This window comes from Bidens hawaiensis, unplaced genomic scaffold, assembly GCF_021521415.1.
Source record: "Bidens hawaiensis isolate Kalapana, Puna unplaced genomic scaffold, B.hawaiensis_p1.1 tig00003739_1, whole genome shotgun sequence".
Lineage (NCBI taxonomy): Eukaryota > Viridiplantae > Streptophyta > Magnoliopsida > Asterales > Asteraceae > Bidens > Bidens hawaiensis.
The window spans coordinates 2252159-2267267 of NW_027491214.1; the positions used below are offsets into that span (position 1 = coordinate 2252159).

Below are 15109 nucleotides of genomic sequence, written 5' to 3' on the forward strand. Positions count from 1 at the left end.
GATTAGGCCATACTCAAGCCTTTTATTAGATTTGATCATCAAAAATATATTTTAATACGAATAGTCTATTGTACAATGCTTGGATAGGCTTAATGTTAGAGTATGCTAGATGGCTTGTGATATAAACACAAATGAAAATAATGCTAGTTTAAGTTGTTAACACTTCATAGGCGTATGGTTTTATGGCCTTAAATCCTGTATTGACGGGATGCTCCGGGGTTCGAAGACCATGGGTCGGTATGCGGTTTATCATCTGGGTATGCGTAAATCCTAAGTGGATTTATGTATAGTAAATAAGCTTAAAAAGACAAACCCACAGTTTATCTGCCAATTCATAAGTCATTAAACATGATCACAAAAAGTGCTTTAAAAGTACAAATTCACTACTGACTTGATCATACACGCTGTTAGTCAAATGGGGTCCCCGTGCTTGCGTCTCATTACAATTAAGAAACGAACCACATGGGGCATGTCATATGTAAGCCGTACAGATGAATTCGTGCCTACTCACATATGGTGATGGACTTCGGGGTATTGCTTGATAACGGGGGTATGTCATGTAGTGGGGGCTATTTACTAGTTGGTTACCTAATTGCACCTAAATCGTATATAATGGCCATTCTGGTAGATTTAATGCTTAAGTTTAGGTTTTGGTTCGATAAAAATATCCAAGATTGTCTTAGCTATTACATATGGGCTTAAAAATTGTACACATGTGCAAAATTTTGATCGTCTAATTTTAAGGTTTAAGTCAGGTTGGGGTGGTCTGGTTCGGTAAAACTATAATGAAGCATGGTAAGGCGGCTTCAGGGCTTTGAGGTGTGGGTTCCATTTTAATCATATGAACTAATAAAACTGTCGCATCTTATTTTTCCCAGTAAGTATTGAGGCATGGGTTTAAGTGGACAACAATATCGGCAATCGCAGTTTTTGTGTTCTTTGTGCTTAATTAAGATAATCTAAGAAGTATTTGAAAACAGTCTATGATTCTGATTCCATAGCAAAGTCTTTTTCGGGACGAAAAAGGATAAGTGTGGGGATGTGATGATTGGCTAAAAGTTAGTTAGTTTTATATATTAATTAGTTAATTTTAGTTAAATAAATGAAAAAACATTGATACTTTAAGCGTTGCTATGTGTTTTCAGGACATTGGAAGTTAAGGAACTTAAACGAGCTAATTTAGAGCCATCCAAATGAAGATTAAGCAAGCCTCGAGATGATGGAAGCATGGGAAACATGTATTGAGGGTTAAGAAGGATTTGTGAAAGGATTGGATGAGAAACCTGAAGCCGAAGTAAAAACTAAACAAGATGGGTTACCAAGAAAGTATCTTTTAGTAAAACGGGCATATCTTGGCCTAGAAAATGAGTTACGGAATCCATAATATATGAATTTCGGGTTTCTCATTGAGACGAATTTGAATATGTAGTCTGTTTGGATCTTTGCGATACGCAAAGATGCTGGACATGCAACTTCGCGATACGCGAAGATTCTTAAGTTGGCAAAAGTTAGGGTTTTTCATTATATAAACGATTTTTCGACCCTATTTGGCATATAACGACTTCCAGAGGCAGAAGAGATGTTCTAAGATGACTTTCAGCCATCTCGAAGCTTCCGGTTCCATCATTGATCGTATGCTCATCAAGATAAGTACTTTAACGATTGTGTCGATGTCCGGCTAATCGTGTGTGTTCGTTCTAGGCTAAAGTTTTGTGTGAAATACAGTTAAAAGCAGATTCTTATGCTTAATGAATAGAGGTTGATTGATTTTATATGAATTTGTCTTGCTTAATTAATTATTTGGTTGATTAAGGTTTGTGTTTGCGATTATTGATTTGTGTAACGTTTGTTTGGTTGTACATCAACATTTAGGGTTTAAGCTCTTATGTCATTGAACTAAAATCATCAAACCTTATCATTAAGTTAGTTGTCTTAGACATAGAATTGGCAATTGTGGATTCCGGGTTATTTTTTGTGTCAACAATTCGGTTGAGTTATCGTTTGTCATCATAAATAAACCAGAGGACTAGCAATTATTGCAAAACCAAAGACGAGAGAATCTGTGATTAACGTATGGAATACATAACCCGAACCTAGAATGAATACTTTTTAATTAATATTGTTTACAGATATTTTTAAGTAATCATTTAGTTTTAATTAATATTTTCCTAAAAACCGCTTGACATCGTCTGTCCGACTTAGTTTAATAATTAAATTAGTAGTATTAAAATTAGCACTTTCCATGAGTTCCTGTGGAGACGACCTTACTTACCCGTACTTTTATAGGTCTTGTGTTTAATTAATTGTTTTTGAGTACACCGCGACAGCTTACGTCATACCGCAATACCGCTCACGAATATCCGATGCTACCATACTACCTGAAAACGGGGAAACCGCAATCTTCTCCCAAAAGTGGCCAAATCTGCACTTGACAAACTCGTGGGTTTCGGGCCTCCAAATGCTCCTCGCAAACTAGTATGAAAATCAAGCGAGGTAACTTCATCTACCGTATAAAACCCACTCGCAACCCCAAACTCGGCCATCGTCATCTCGTACGTTTTCCGACCCAACGCAAACGAAACCGTGTTCGGCTGATCAAAATTTCTGTCTTTGTATTGAAACATACACAAAAATTCGAGCGTTAATTCTTTATATTAGAACTCCCTCAAACACAGCATCGCCTTAAACTTCGGGCCCAACAACTCCTCAATCCGATCTCTTTGCCCAATCTCATCCAAAACACCCCAATCGATTGTTTTAAAAATAAGTATACACGAACCTATGAGATCATCCAACTTCTTGTGCTCTTTAGAATCTTCCGCCAACTGAAGTAACGCACTATCACAAAGATCCCTACTTTCTTGTCTTACTGGTACCGCTCATTCTTTATAATTAATGACTCACTTTTTCGTTTTCCCAACCACAACTTCAACTTCCAGCTCGTCACCTTGTGAACGTGGCGCCAGACCGCGTCTTCGCTTTGTCGTTCCATGTAAAGATCCTTCGCCTGAGATCCTAGAAAACACAAATAAACAAACAAACAAGGGGAGAAAGTTAATATCCTGATACAAAATAATAACGACCAAACTCGTACGAATGGAGATTGAGTACGAACAAGCGGCCATTTTTAGCAAACAAAGTTTAACTGATACAAAAAATTGAAAAACAAAGTTAAGCAAACTAACCGACAAAACAACAATGACTCAATGTACATTACCTCCCCCTGGCACATTAATTGTCTCAATTAAGCCTAAGTGCCATAAAAACGAACATTGAGGCATAAACGAGCGCAAAACCAAAAATTATGATTTGTATAAAAATATGTTTTTCTTAACTAGTAACACTCAAAACACCAAACCTCAACAATTAACAATTAATTTTAACATATCAACTATTAGCACCCAAACCAGCTTAACCGCACCCAACTAAAAACTTTATAAAACCAAACCGAACCACCCGCAACTAATATTTCAACAAATAAGTCCAAACCGACAGAACCCGGCATACAAAATATATATTCTAACTAAGCTCAACCCGTAAACCCACAAACTAACTTATACAATCCAACAACTTATCACAATCCCGACAAATTAGTTAACAAAAACCAACTACTAAAACTAATCAAACAAGACTAAAAATACAAAAACAAGTACAAAAATTTACAAGAAATCATACCTTAGACTTGAAAGTGCAAGAAATATGATGAAAAAATATATGGAATGCAAAGTGGTGAATGTAGCTTGAATAATGAAGGTTAGATGGAAATTAATGGTGGGTTATGTTTATTTGATGTTATATTAATGATTTTGAGGTTTGATTTGGTGAAAATGGTGGATTTGGTGAATAATGGGGTAGGGTTTCATGGGGTTGGGGGAGATAATGAAATGGAGTTTTGAAAAATGGGAAGAAAGTGGTATAATATGTATAATATTTAACAATAATAAAAAAATGAAAATTTGGTGACGGGGACCAGGGCCTAACCACCTGGCTGCGCGGCGTGACGGCATATATATACATATATTAATTATTTTATTTTTAATTCATAAAATCATAATATTTAGTGATCAAAGAGCCAATTTAATGTCATTATTGCGTGTAAAACTTACCTGGAGTTGCCAATTACCTCAGTGATTCCCCTCTTGATGTCGGTAATGATTCCTTGAAACGACTCAAAGGCACAAAATAAAAACTACGAAAAACTACGGTTAGTGACTCAAACACAAAAATAAAGATAAAATAAAATTAAAAATACGAAAGAATGTACAAACTCTACACTTGAGTCTTCACTCAAGAACTTCGTGAGACGATTCTGTGCAATGGATAGAGGGGAGTTTCCTCCATTTCGATTAATTCCTCCGGCCCCTCCAAGATAGTGCTTTAAGCGATGACCGTTCACTTTTCAAGACGTTCAATTATCCGGATTTTCCAACTCCATCACTCCATACGGGAAAACTTCTTTCACTAAGTACGATCCCGTCCACTTCGATCTCAATTTACCTACAAACAACGTCAAACAAGAGTTAAATAACAAAACTTTATCGCGTTTTTTAAACTCTTTACCTCCCTTCAACCGTCGATCATGCAAAACTTTCGTCTTCTCTTTGAAATTCAATGACCGAGAATATGCCGCATCCCGAAGCTCCTCCAACTCATGAATTTGAAAATACCTCTTTCTCGCGGCTTTGGTAAGATCGACATTAACTGTACTCAACGCCCAGAATGCACGATGTTTCAACTTGATCGGAAGATGACAAGACTTACCATAAACAATCATAAATGGTGTAGTACCCAACGGAGTTTTGTACGCGGTTCGGAATGCCCACAACGCATCATCTAACTTCTCCGACCAATCCTTCCGACTTACCCCAACCGTCTTTTCCAAAATCCTCTTCACCCCCCCTGATTTGCATTCTCAACTTGACCATTCGCTTGAGGGTGATACGCAGTAGAGGTATGATGAGTAACCCCATAATGAGCTAACGCTTTCTCCATGACGGTATTACAAAAATGGGTGCCCCGATCACTAATAATAGCACTCGGAGTACCAAAACGAGTAAACAACTTCTTAAGGAACTTCTCAACAACCCGTGCATCATTGGTAGCCAACACTTGGGCTTCCACCCACTTCGACACATAATCAATTGCTACCAAAATATACTTTTTACCATTCCACGTGGGAAATGGTCCCATGAAGTCGATGCCCCAAACATCAAAGATTTCAAGAATTTGTATGGGGTTTTGTGGCATCCCATTCTTGGAAGAAATGTTACCTGTTCTTTGGCACGCATCACAAAGCTTCACAACATCCTTAACAACTGTTGGCCAATAGAACCCATAATCAAACACCTTATGCGCGGTAGCATGCGCACCATGATGACCTCCTGTCAACCATTCATGAACATGTTTGAGAATATCCCAACCTTTTTCTCTCTCAGAATCCGATCACCACCAATCTTAAACAAGAACGGGTCACCCACACATACCGATTAACATCCCGAAAAAACTTCCTCTTTTGTTGTATAGTCAAACCCTTCAACACAATATTATTAGCCAAATAATTTGCAAAATAAGTGAACCATGGCATACCTTGCTTTGCAGGCGCAACAAAATTGATCGACTCGTGGGGAAATGTATCTCCAATTTCCTCCTTAACCAACTCTTTTCTCTTCGGATCTTCTAAACATGATAGATGATCAGCCGCTACATTTTCCGCATCCCTCTTATCTTTGATCTCGATGTCAAACTCGGAAAGTAGAAGAATCCTCCGTATAAGACGAGGCTTCGCGTCTTTCTTTTGAAAGAGAAAACGCAAGGCCAAACGATCGGTAAAAAAGGTGGTCTTCGAAAGTACAAGGTATGAGCGGAACTTGTCAAATGCATAAACAACTGCCAAGATTTCCTTCTCAGTGGTGGTGTAGTTTTCTTGAGCATTGTTCAATGTCTTGCTAGCATAATAGATGGGGTGAAAATGTTTGTCTCGCCTTTGCCCCAAAACCGCTCCAACCGCATAATCGCTAGCATCATACATGAGCTCAAACGGCAAGCTCCAATCGGGAGAACAAATAATGGGCGCACTTACGAGTTTCTCTTTCAAATACGCGAATGCCTTCAGACACTCGTCATAGAAAACAAAAGGCACGTCTTTATCGAGGAGTCGGGTCATCGGGCGGGTAATTTAAGAAAACCTTGTCATACCCCCGTTAAGCGATTTGACGAAGCGTAAAACGGAAATGTAACAAACACCTCTGGTATCAACCACATTATTTATAAAGAATAATACAAACTAGTTTACAATATTTTACATTGATCTAACTTTGTTTACAACTAGGTGATACAAACTAAATCCAGCCAGTTAAGTGGCTTTACTTCTTACTAGCACACTTGCATCAATTCACCCAACATTGATCGCAAGTCAAACACGTAGCACATTGACTTTCTAGTCCAAGTCTGGTATACCTGAAAAACATGTTAAAACGGATCAACTACAAATAGTTGGTGAGTTTCACGAGTTTCAAGAAATCAGTTGTGCGTACAACAATCACAATCCGTAAATACGCAAGTATGTATGTATTTCGTTCATAAGTATGTTTGATTGTATGTTTATGATGTAATTATGCTAAGCTACAGTGAAGCCTTGACTGTCTGTGCTGCGTGCATCCATTTCCCACGCTCAATCAACCACTGTGGCCTCCTTTTCGCCCACAACATGCCCCGAGTGGCTATGTCTAACACTACATAGTGTGTTTGTATAATTATGGTCATGTGCAAACAGGGTAAAGTCTCAACAACACATGCCGGCTCTATTTGGGTTTGTCAAACCAATAGTACTATTCACAAGCCACCAGCTAGAAGTTAATCACAGTGTTCGTGTGGACTTTTGTGTGTTAGCACTTAGATAAATCCCATCATCAAACAATTCAGAGTATAAAGATATGTATCAACATGTTTTTCACTCCAAAAGTTCGTAAAAACAGTTTAAAGTGGGGTCATGAAACTCATGGTTTAGATGACAATCAGCACAGCGGTACAGTTTAAGTTCGCAGTTGTTTTGACTCGTTCACTGGTCCCTATAATGAATATTATAATAATATTAATATTTTAATACTATTATAATATCAATACTAAACTGGGCTGTATATTTAATCTGGGTATAGCTGTTACGCCCAGAAAGTGTCAATAGGCTTAGGTTGTGATGTTGTTCAATGTCAAATACTTAAAACTGAATTTGGCTTAGTTTCCCCGTTTTCCCAGCTGGGCCAAGTTGTTCGTTTACGCGTTCAGGAAACAGTTATGGGGATCTAAGCTTGCGTAAATGTTTTGGTCGATAAAATGATTAATTATAAAGAAAGATCACATATTGGGGTTCAAGATTCGCTACAGGGCTTGTTTCCGTTTATTCAGTTTGATTTGAGAAAAAACGCGCATAATCTATCCAAATTGTCCGGGTTTCTCATATAAAGTTTGTTACTTAATTAATCCAAAAATATGATTTTTGATCACTCTTGGTGTTCTGATATTCCAACAGGTTCGTTAATCATGAACTCGTCGGTTTTTATCAGAATTGAATTTGTTTAATCTTTAAATTAGCACAATTAATTATCCGTTATCCTTAAATTATGAAAATTTAGAGACTTATAAATTAATATATGTAGATTTTTATAAAAATATTTCTAGAATTATTTACTGATTTATTAATTTATAAAAAATCATTTTATCTTCTATATTTAGCCCGAAAATCATCAGTTTATACCAAACGATCTCCAAAATTCCACCAAAATTTTTGAGTGATCAGAATATGTTCCAAAACAACATGGAATAATCCCAAACTCTAACAATCTTGCCAAGTATTATTTCCGAGCCAAAAACGACTATGAAAATTTAATTAAACGCAAATGCACAAAACATACTTAAACTCTTCCAAATGTCCCCAAACTTCATATATGAACAGAATATCCCAAATCTGAGTTCTCCAGAAAATTTTATGATTTTTCAAGTACTTTTAACTATTTTTCCCAAATAAACGCCCTGATTCGGTAATAAATTCACCAAATATTCTTGGATTGTCGAAAAATTACCAAATTTAAACAGGAACCCAATAATATTGCCCTTGATGTCCCTGCAAAGTTTTATGACCTAACAACATGCACATTGCAACCTTAACCTAAACAGCCCGTAATCTAGCACTTTGGCATTACTTTTGCGGTTTTCGCCCGTTTTTGCTTTCTTAATCCAATTTTCGGGTTCTTATGCTTCTACATAAGCTACGTACATGTCATATATCACAAACCAAGCATGTATCATCAAGAGACCAGCCAAGAACATTAGGGTTTCGGTTAGGGTTCTTAACCGAACTTTCGAACCATAAAAACGTCGTTTAAACCCTCTAATCCGTGTTTATGGCCGAAGAAGATTATGATTCAGATTTCCAACTAGGTTTAGCATCAAAGTATATTTTTGGATGATTTTAAAGATTTTTGAATGGTTAATCATGATTTTCACTAATCAAACTATCATTTTTATGCATAAACCAAGTTTAATCAATTGTAAAATGATCAAAATCAAGGCCTTACCTCAAGGTTTTTGTGTTATGTGGGTGAAAAACCAGAACTTCAGCTGATTCTTGCTCAAGAAGGTGAGAAAATATCTAACACTCTCGTTTCCCATGCCCGAATGTGAAATCCTGAGTTCAAATTCATTTCGGGTTCTGTTTTTGGCGCGAAAAATATATTGATTACGACAAACAGTGCGAAAAAGAGTGTTTTTCTGCTATTTTTGTATAAATTTACAAAAACATACCATTTGTTTTTAAAAAATTGAAAATGTTTTCACGGATCGCTTAAAACATTTCAAATAAGTGTTTTGTAAATATTTTTGGGCTTAACGGATGATACAATGCTTGTTTTGTAACTCTCTTTCGCGTTTAAATTTATAGCGGGTAGTTAAACGAGCATGTTTTCGTTTAACTTGTTTACTATCGAACTAAGACCATAATATTAATATGCTAGCTTATATTAATCGTATATCACTTATAGATGCCCCCCGAGATATCTGGGTCGTAACCAGTCCTGTTTAGTTTTCCGTTTGTTCGTTACGCAATAAGCGGTTAAACGCTTATTCGATTTGTAAATACTAAGATGTATCCGGTTTTTGTCACGAATGTCACATTCTCCCCCCGTTAAGAAATTTCGTCCCCAAAATTCAATATGCAAGTTAAAATATTTTTAGTAACGAACGAGAATATTTGATTTCGTTTTCAAATGTATAAAATTCCCCGTTATAAGGCGTTTTACCGAACTTTGACCATTGAAATTCTGTTGAGTCGTAACTGCTTGACTTTCCTGCTTGATATTTACACGGGTTCTTTACAAAGTTTAGTTATGTGTGAGTTTCCAAGCGGTACTATTACTACCTCGTCAATAAGGCACTTGTTTGTTTCGGTATATAGGAAATTACTAGTAGAACTAAAACTCGTAAATATGGTTTTAGTCAATTTGCTATGAGATTAAATTTTAGGGTAACTTCGTACGGTTCCGTGTATGTTGATGTTAACTTGTCGGTTTCCTCAACTCAAATAACACCTTTCAAAGGTCAACAAGTTACTATATACCTCAGTATATTTCTTTTGTCAGTTTCAGGTGGCTTTCTATTTGTTTTTGAATTTTACGAGCCTTATCTGTGGTTTATGGAATCAAATCAAATTTTTCATTTTGAATGTTGCCAACTTTCAATCTAATAAAGTATCGATTCATGTTCTTGCTCGCATCATACCAGTTATAGTGCCGCTCGTATAATATTACGATAACTATTAGTATACGATGTTTAAACCAGTGGAAAATGTTGGTCCTAAATATCTCTAAGGTTTGGTAATTCTTTTAGTGTTTGTATAGTTTGTCCTAATCGATCGTTTGTTTGGGAACAACATGTCATGGTTAAACCGATTCGGTTTCTTAAGTTTGTCTGAACGTAAGAGGCGAAATGACTATCTCAGTCCGAAGTAATCGAAATAAACATACCATGCTGAGGTATGATTTGTTGACATAATTATAGGCGTGCCTTTCAGTTGTGTAGTTGTTATGGATCGGGAGAGAGTATGCAAATTAATTTAGTGGGTCAACTAGTACCCTGACTATACTGCGTTATAGGGATGATTTATGAAAGGGTTTTACGAGGTTCATAGTAATCTGTTCCCACTTCCATGGGTGCTTCCGGTTGTTGTAACATTACCGAGGGTTCTTGATACTCTGTTTTAGTTGATTCTAGACTTGGTTTGTTTGAGGTATAGATGCTTATCGGTTTTTCTTTCGAAGTTCTGATTATCCTCGTGCAGGATTTTGTTTTCTAAATGTTAGGTTCTTGGGGTTTTGTTTTGGGCGATATGAATTTGCCCGATAAGGTTTGTCTAAACAATCGATTCAAATGCCCGTACTTTCTAATGTTTAATTTCATCCCTTCATCTTGAGGCTTCGGTTTTCACAATTACACTTGTTCCGCAACTCTACTCGTTTTCCTTATCCCATATTCAGTTTTGTCAGATCAATTGCAGGCCATAAGCTTCTGCGGTTCCAGTAATTTGTGCATTTGATGGTATAATAGTAGCATGCCCATGCATTAGATGCAAAAAAACAATCGTCACATACTCCGAGTTAAGGATAGTATAATTTTCTCGTGCGTTTTTGATTGTCGGGAAGCATATGTTATAACCTCGTTTCTATGCGTTAGTACGCATTCTAAATCTTTTCGGAATGCATTACGATAGATTACAAAATCATTAGTTCCCTCTGGGAGACTTCACATAGGAGTCTGATAAATTTTCTGTCTCATCAATTAAGAAGCCATCTTTTTTTCTTCCCCCAGTCATAAATTCAGTTCTTTTCGGGTTAGGAGGGTTAAAGGTTGGGCTATACTAGATTGTCAATAAGGCGTCGGTAATACCCAACTAATTCCAAAATTTGACAAAATTCTCTTGGTGACTCTGGTGTTTACCAGTTTTGCTTGGCTGCATGTGAATTCCGTGTCAACTAATAACGTGTTCTAAGAACCGTACTCCTTGTAGCCAAAATTCACACTTGGACATCTTGATATACCATTCCTCTTGCCTCAACATTTCCAAGATTGTTCGTGAATGTTGCTCACGTTCCTTCTTGGTTTTCATGATATCAGGAGGTCATCGATAACATTATAAAGAATTTGTCAAGGTACAATTTACTAACTCGGTTCGTGAGATTCATGAAAACTACAGGTGCATTAGTCGGTCCGAAAGTCATAAATAAGGGTTCATAGTGGCCATAGTGAGCTCAAAACTCTGTTTTAGAAACATCTTTCTCTTGGATTTTAACTTGACGATAGCCGGATCAGAGGTCAATTTTTGAGAAGTAATTCACGTATTGGATCTGATTGAATAAATCTTCTAATTATGGGAGGGAATATTGGTCTTGATGGCAATTCGTGTAGTTCCCAGTAATCAACGCAAATCCTAAGCTTTCATCCTTCTTCTTTACCAACAACACCAGTGCTCCCTAATGATGATAGCTAGGTCCCATAAAGCCCTTATTTAATAATTCTTGTAGTTGCATAATTAGTTTTTACATTTTGGAGAATGTCAGACAATAAGGTGCGTTGGTAATAGTAGTTGCCCCTAGGGTTAGGATAGTTCAGAGTTCAATTTGGCGGATAGTGGAATTTCGGGTAGTTCATCAATAAGGATATTGGAGTATTCGAGTATTACGGGGATATTCCCTATATGTTTCATTAGGGTTTTTCATGGTTATGTTCTCTAGAAATGCCACACACCCTTGGCGTAAGAGTTTTAATATTTTAAGATGAGACACGAGAGGTGATATTGAACCAAACTCCTCTCCTTGTACCATAATAGCTTCTTCATCTGGGTGAGGAATTTTAACTATTTAGTCATTACATACGATTTCTGCCTTGTATTTAGCTAACCAGCCTATACTGACAATTACATCGATGCTTCCCAACTATACCAGGAGCAGGTCAATAAGATGGTTGGTTGTTTAGGATGATTGGATAGTTTTGGATTATTTGCCTAACATTTCTAGGTTTACGGTTAGTGAAGTCTATAGCATAAGGATATATTAGTTCACTAACCAGTACATTTCTCGGGGATAAGAAGTTAGTGGGAATCAGACTTCTATCAGTACCTATATCAAACGAGGTTGAAGTATATTACTCAGTAATTACAGATGTATTCTTTCACCACAATTAAGTCTTGTTGTGTTCTATCGGGTCTGATCACAAATCACGGCCTCTAGCCGAGTTAGATGTCGATGTTCGTTCTTAGTTTGACTTGGGACAGTTCCTTTTGAAGCGTTTCGTACTTCCACACTCATAGTAAACATGAGGGTTTGTCATAGTTTGTGATCAAATTGGTTGCGATTGGGATAACTGTAAGTGGTGAGGTCAGAATGGTCGGTTTACAGTGTTCATAATGGTTTCACGGCTACAGGCATAGTATCCAACCTTCCTGCTTTTATGACATGCCTTTTTTCTACATACCCTTTGGCAAAGGTTCATTGTATATGTTTTAATTATGAACTAAAATTAATTGTTGTATTATGTTTAGTTGTAGGGTGCAAATGTTTAAATTGTTGTAGCTCTTGTACCCCCGCTTCGTGATTAGTTTGTCTTGTACTAGATGATTCACTGGTACTCTCAACACACCTTTCCTGATCGAATTCAAAGCTACCACCCTGGCTAGCATCACGGTGTTCTCAAAAGTTAAGTGACTAACTGGATTAACTAAGATCTCTACTTCTGGAATGCTAACCATAACATTAGTCGAACCAAATTGTTAGAACGGTTTGTGCATCCCAGTTGACCCGTCCCTTTCGTTTTGGATTTTTTGGGTTCGTGTTTTTAATTTCTAAATTTCATTCCTTGGGCGAGAATGTTTCAATATAGAGGTTTTAAGTTTTGCCCAAGTCATGTGGATAATTTCCTTTTTGTTCCCAAGTTCGTACAATCGTTGTTTTTTACAACATAAGGTCGTGGCCAAGTAGTGTAATAGTTCATAATTAACAATGCAGTTTAATGGGTAACTATTGGTATGGATAACAGACTTTATCGTTTCGATTCATTTTACTAACTCATTTGATTCTTTAGTATCATTAAAATTTACATGTTTGCACCACTTAAATCGTTTAAACGAGTATTCCCGTTATGAAAGATCGCGGTTGTTACGACTAGTATTCATGTTCGGTAAAAGATTTTGTTGCCAATGGCATTTAGTGGGGAAATTATCATTATCGGTAGTAGCATTAGTGCTCAATGGGGGAGTATTATTCGTGACAATGTTCGTATTTATCATAAAAATAACATTTGTAACTGTATTAGTATTGGGCGGCGAAATAATATTCGCGACCATATTAGTGTTTGGCATTTAATTTGTATTCATTGTCGTATTAATGCCAGTAGCGAATCACACTGTGATTGTCAGAGTTACTATCTGCAGTTGCCGAACAATCATTTCGCCCACAACTACCTCAAATCACTTGTTTATTTTCTTTGGGGCCATTTTATAATAATAAACAACTAAACTTCACATAATAGTAATTTTCCCTATAACTTATTGCACAGGGAATTACATTAGCTAACAATCAGGTAATTCAAATAGCAGATGCGTATTACAAACATCGAATCATGTATTCATATACCTAGGATAGTACATAGATTTAGCCTAATAAGGCCAATGCTTGCATGTATGTATCAAAAATTGTCATTCTATGACAAGTAATTTTAACCCGGTAAGGGTCAATGTTTGTACTAATAGATCCAAATTGTCTCCCATATCAGCATAGCACACTCCCAAATGCTTGCGTGGAGTATCAAACTATACACAACATTGTCATACTATCCGAGCACACATTATAACAATCACGATTAGTTCACAACTTGTACCACAGCTATTCAGATGTAATCCCACCATTGGGGAACTGCTTTATCCTGTCTCTCTCGTAAGTAGACATTTGTTCGTTATGAGTTAAAACAGTATGTTATAGTCGGGAGACATTTTATACTGCCCTTGACCTTTAGATGCTATTAAATGTAACTATAGAATATTCATTCATTAGGTCGTTCGGTACTCGTAAGCATATTGGGTCTAATAAAAATGGCGATTTGTTAGTTGGGAGTAAGCATGTTCTCTACAAGTCAAGACACATCATTGGTCCGCAAGCGTGAGGTTTCTCTTCTATGATAATTCGATCGGAGTGGTAATAAGATAAGAGTGGTTGGAGATACTCGTGCACAAATGATTTGATAAATTTATCAGTTAAAGAGGATTCATCAAGGTCAGTGGTACTGGTGAGGTATAAAGGAATTATTATGTTTACAGCTGGTGTATGATATATGTAGGTGGTCACGGTTTGTTATATTATCAAAAATTCAATAGGATAGTTATTATATTTATAATTTGATAAACCATACTCTTTACTAAGTATTTTCTTTGGAGTAGTGTTTATTTTTAAATAGTGGAGGTGGAGACATGGCTAGAAAACAGTTCAATTTGCTGTTAGAAACTGGTATGTGAGATAAAGATTAGGTCCGAATCGAGAAGTGTCGTGTTCCCTTGAGATGGACATAAGTATATCATATCTTCCACAATTCCTTTCTGGGCCATGAATTTACGCTCGGTCTGTGATTCAATCATAAGACAAGGTTTAGTTTGGACTCGCTAGAACGTCCTTGCATTCCCGTTTACAGGAAATATCAGTTCTTCATCCAATATGAGACTAACGAATTCAACATCTTTCGTTTTCACAATTGGTCATAAAAATAATATTTTTCAATAGTAGGAATCAGAGTAGAGAATATTATTACTTAAGGCCAAATAAAATGTTTTATTTGTTATGGTCAGGTACAATATCAATTATGATAAAATATAATATTATATTTAATAAAATACAATTATTAATTAATATTGATTATAATCGAATATAATATTCGTTACACGGAGACTTAGTATTATCAGCAGTACAGGACGTACACGTATTCGTACACCTTGTTCCAGATAAGCACGTATGCTTGTTATATATATATATATACATACTCAACATTACCTTTTATACACATATGTTGTCATTTTTACCTA

General features: G+C 36.4%; 1 protein-coding gene across 1 annotated transcript; it reads right to left on the reverse strand.

The window, feature by feature from the left end:
• Positions 1-4408: 4408 nt before the first annotated feature.
• Positions 4409-4774, reverse strand: LOC143624249 (uncharacterized). Its single transcript, XM_077094966.1, has 2 exons — positions 4561-4774; positions 4409-4497 (listed from the first exon to the last, which is right to left on the reverse strand). Exons 1-2 carry the CDS (start codon positions 4772-4774, stop codon positions 4409-4411), a joined length of 303 nt encoding a protein of 100 aa, XP_076951081.1.
• Positions 4775-15109: the final 10335 nt, after the last annotated feature.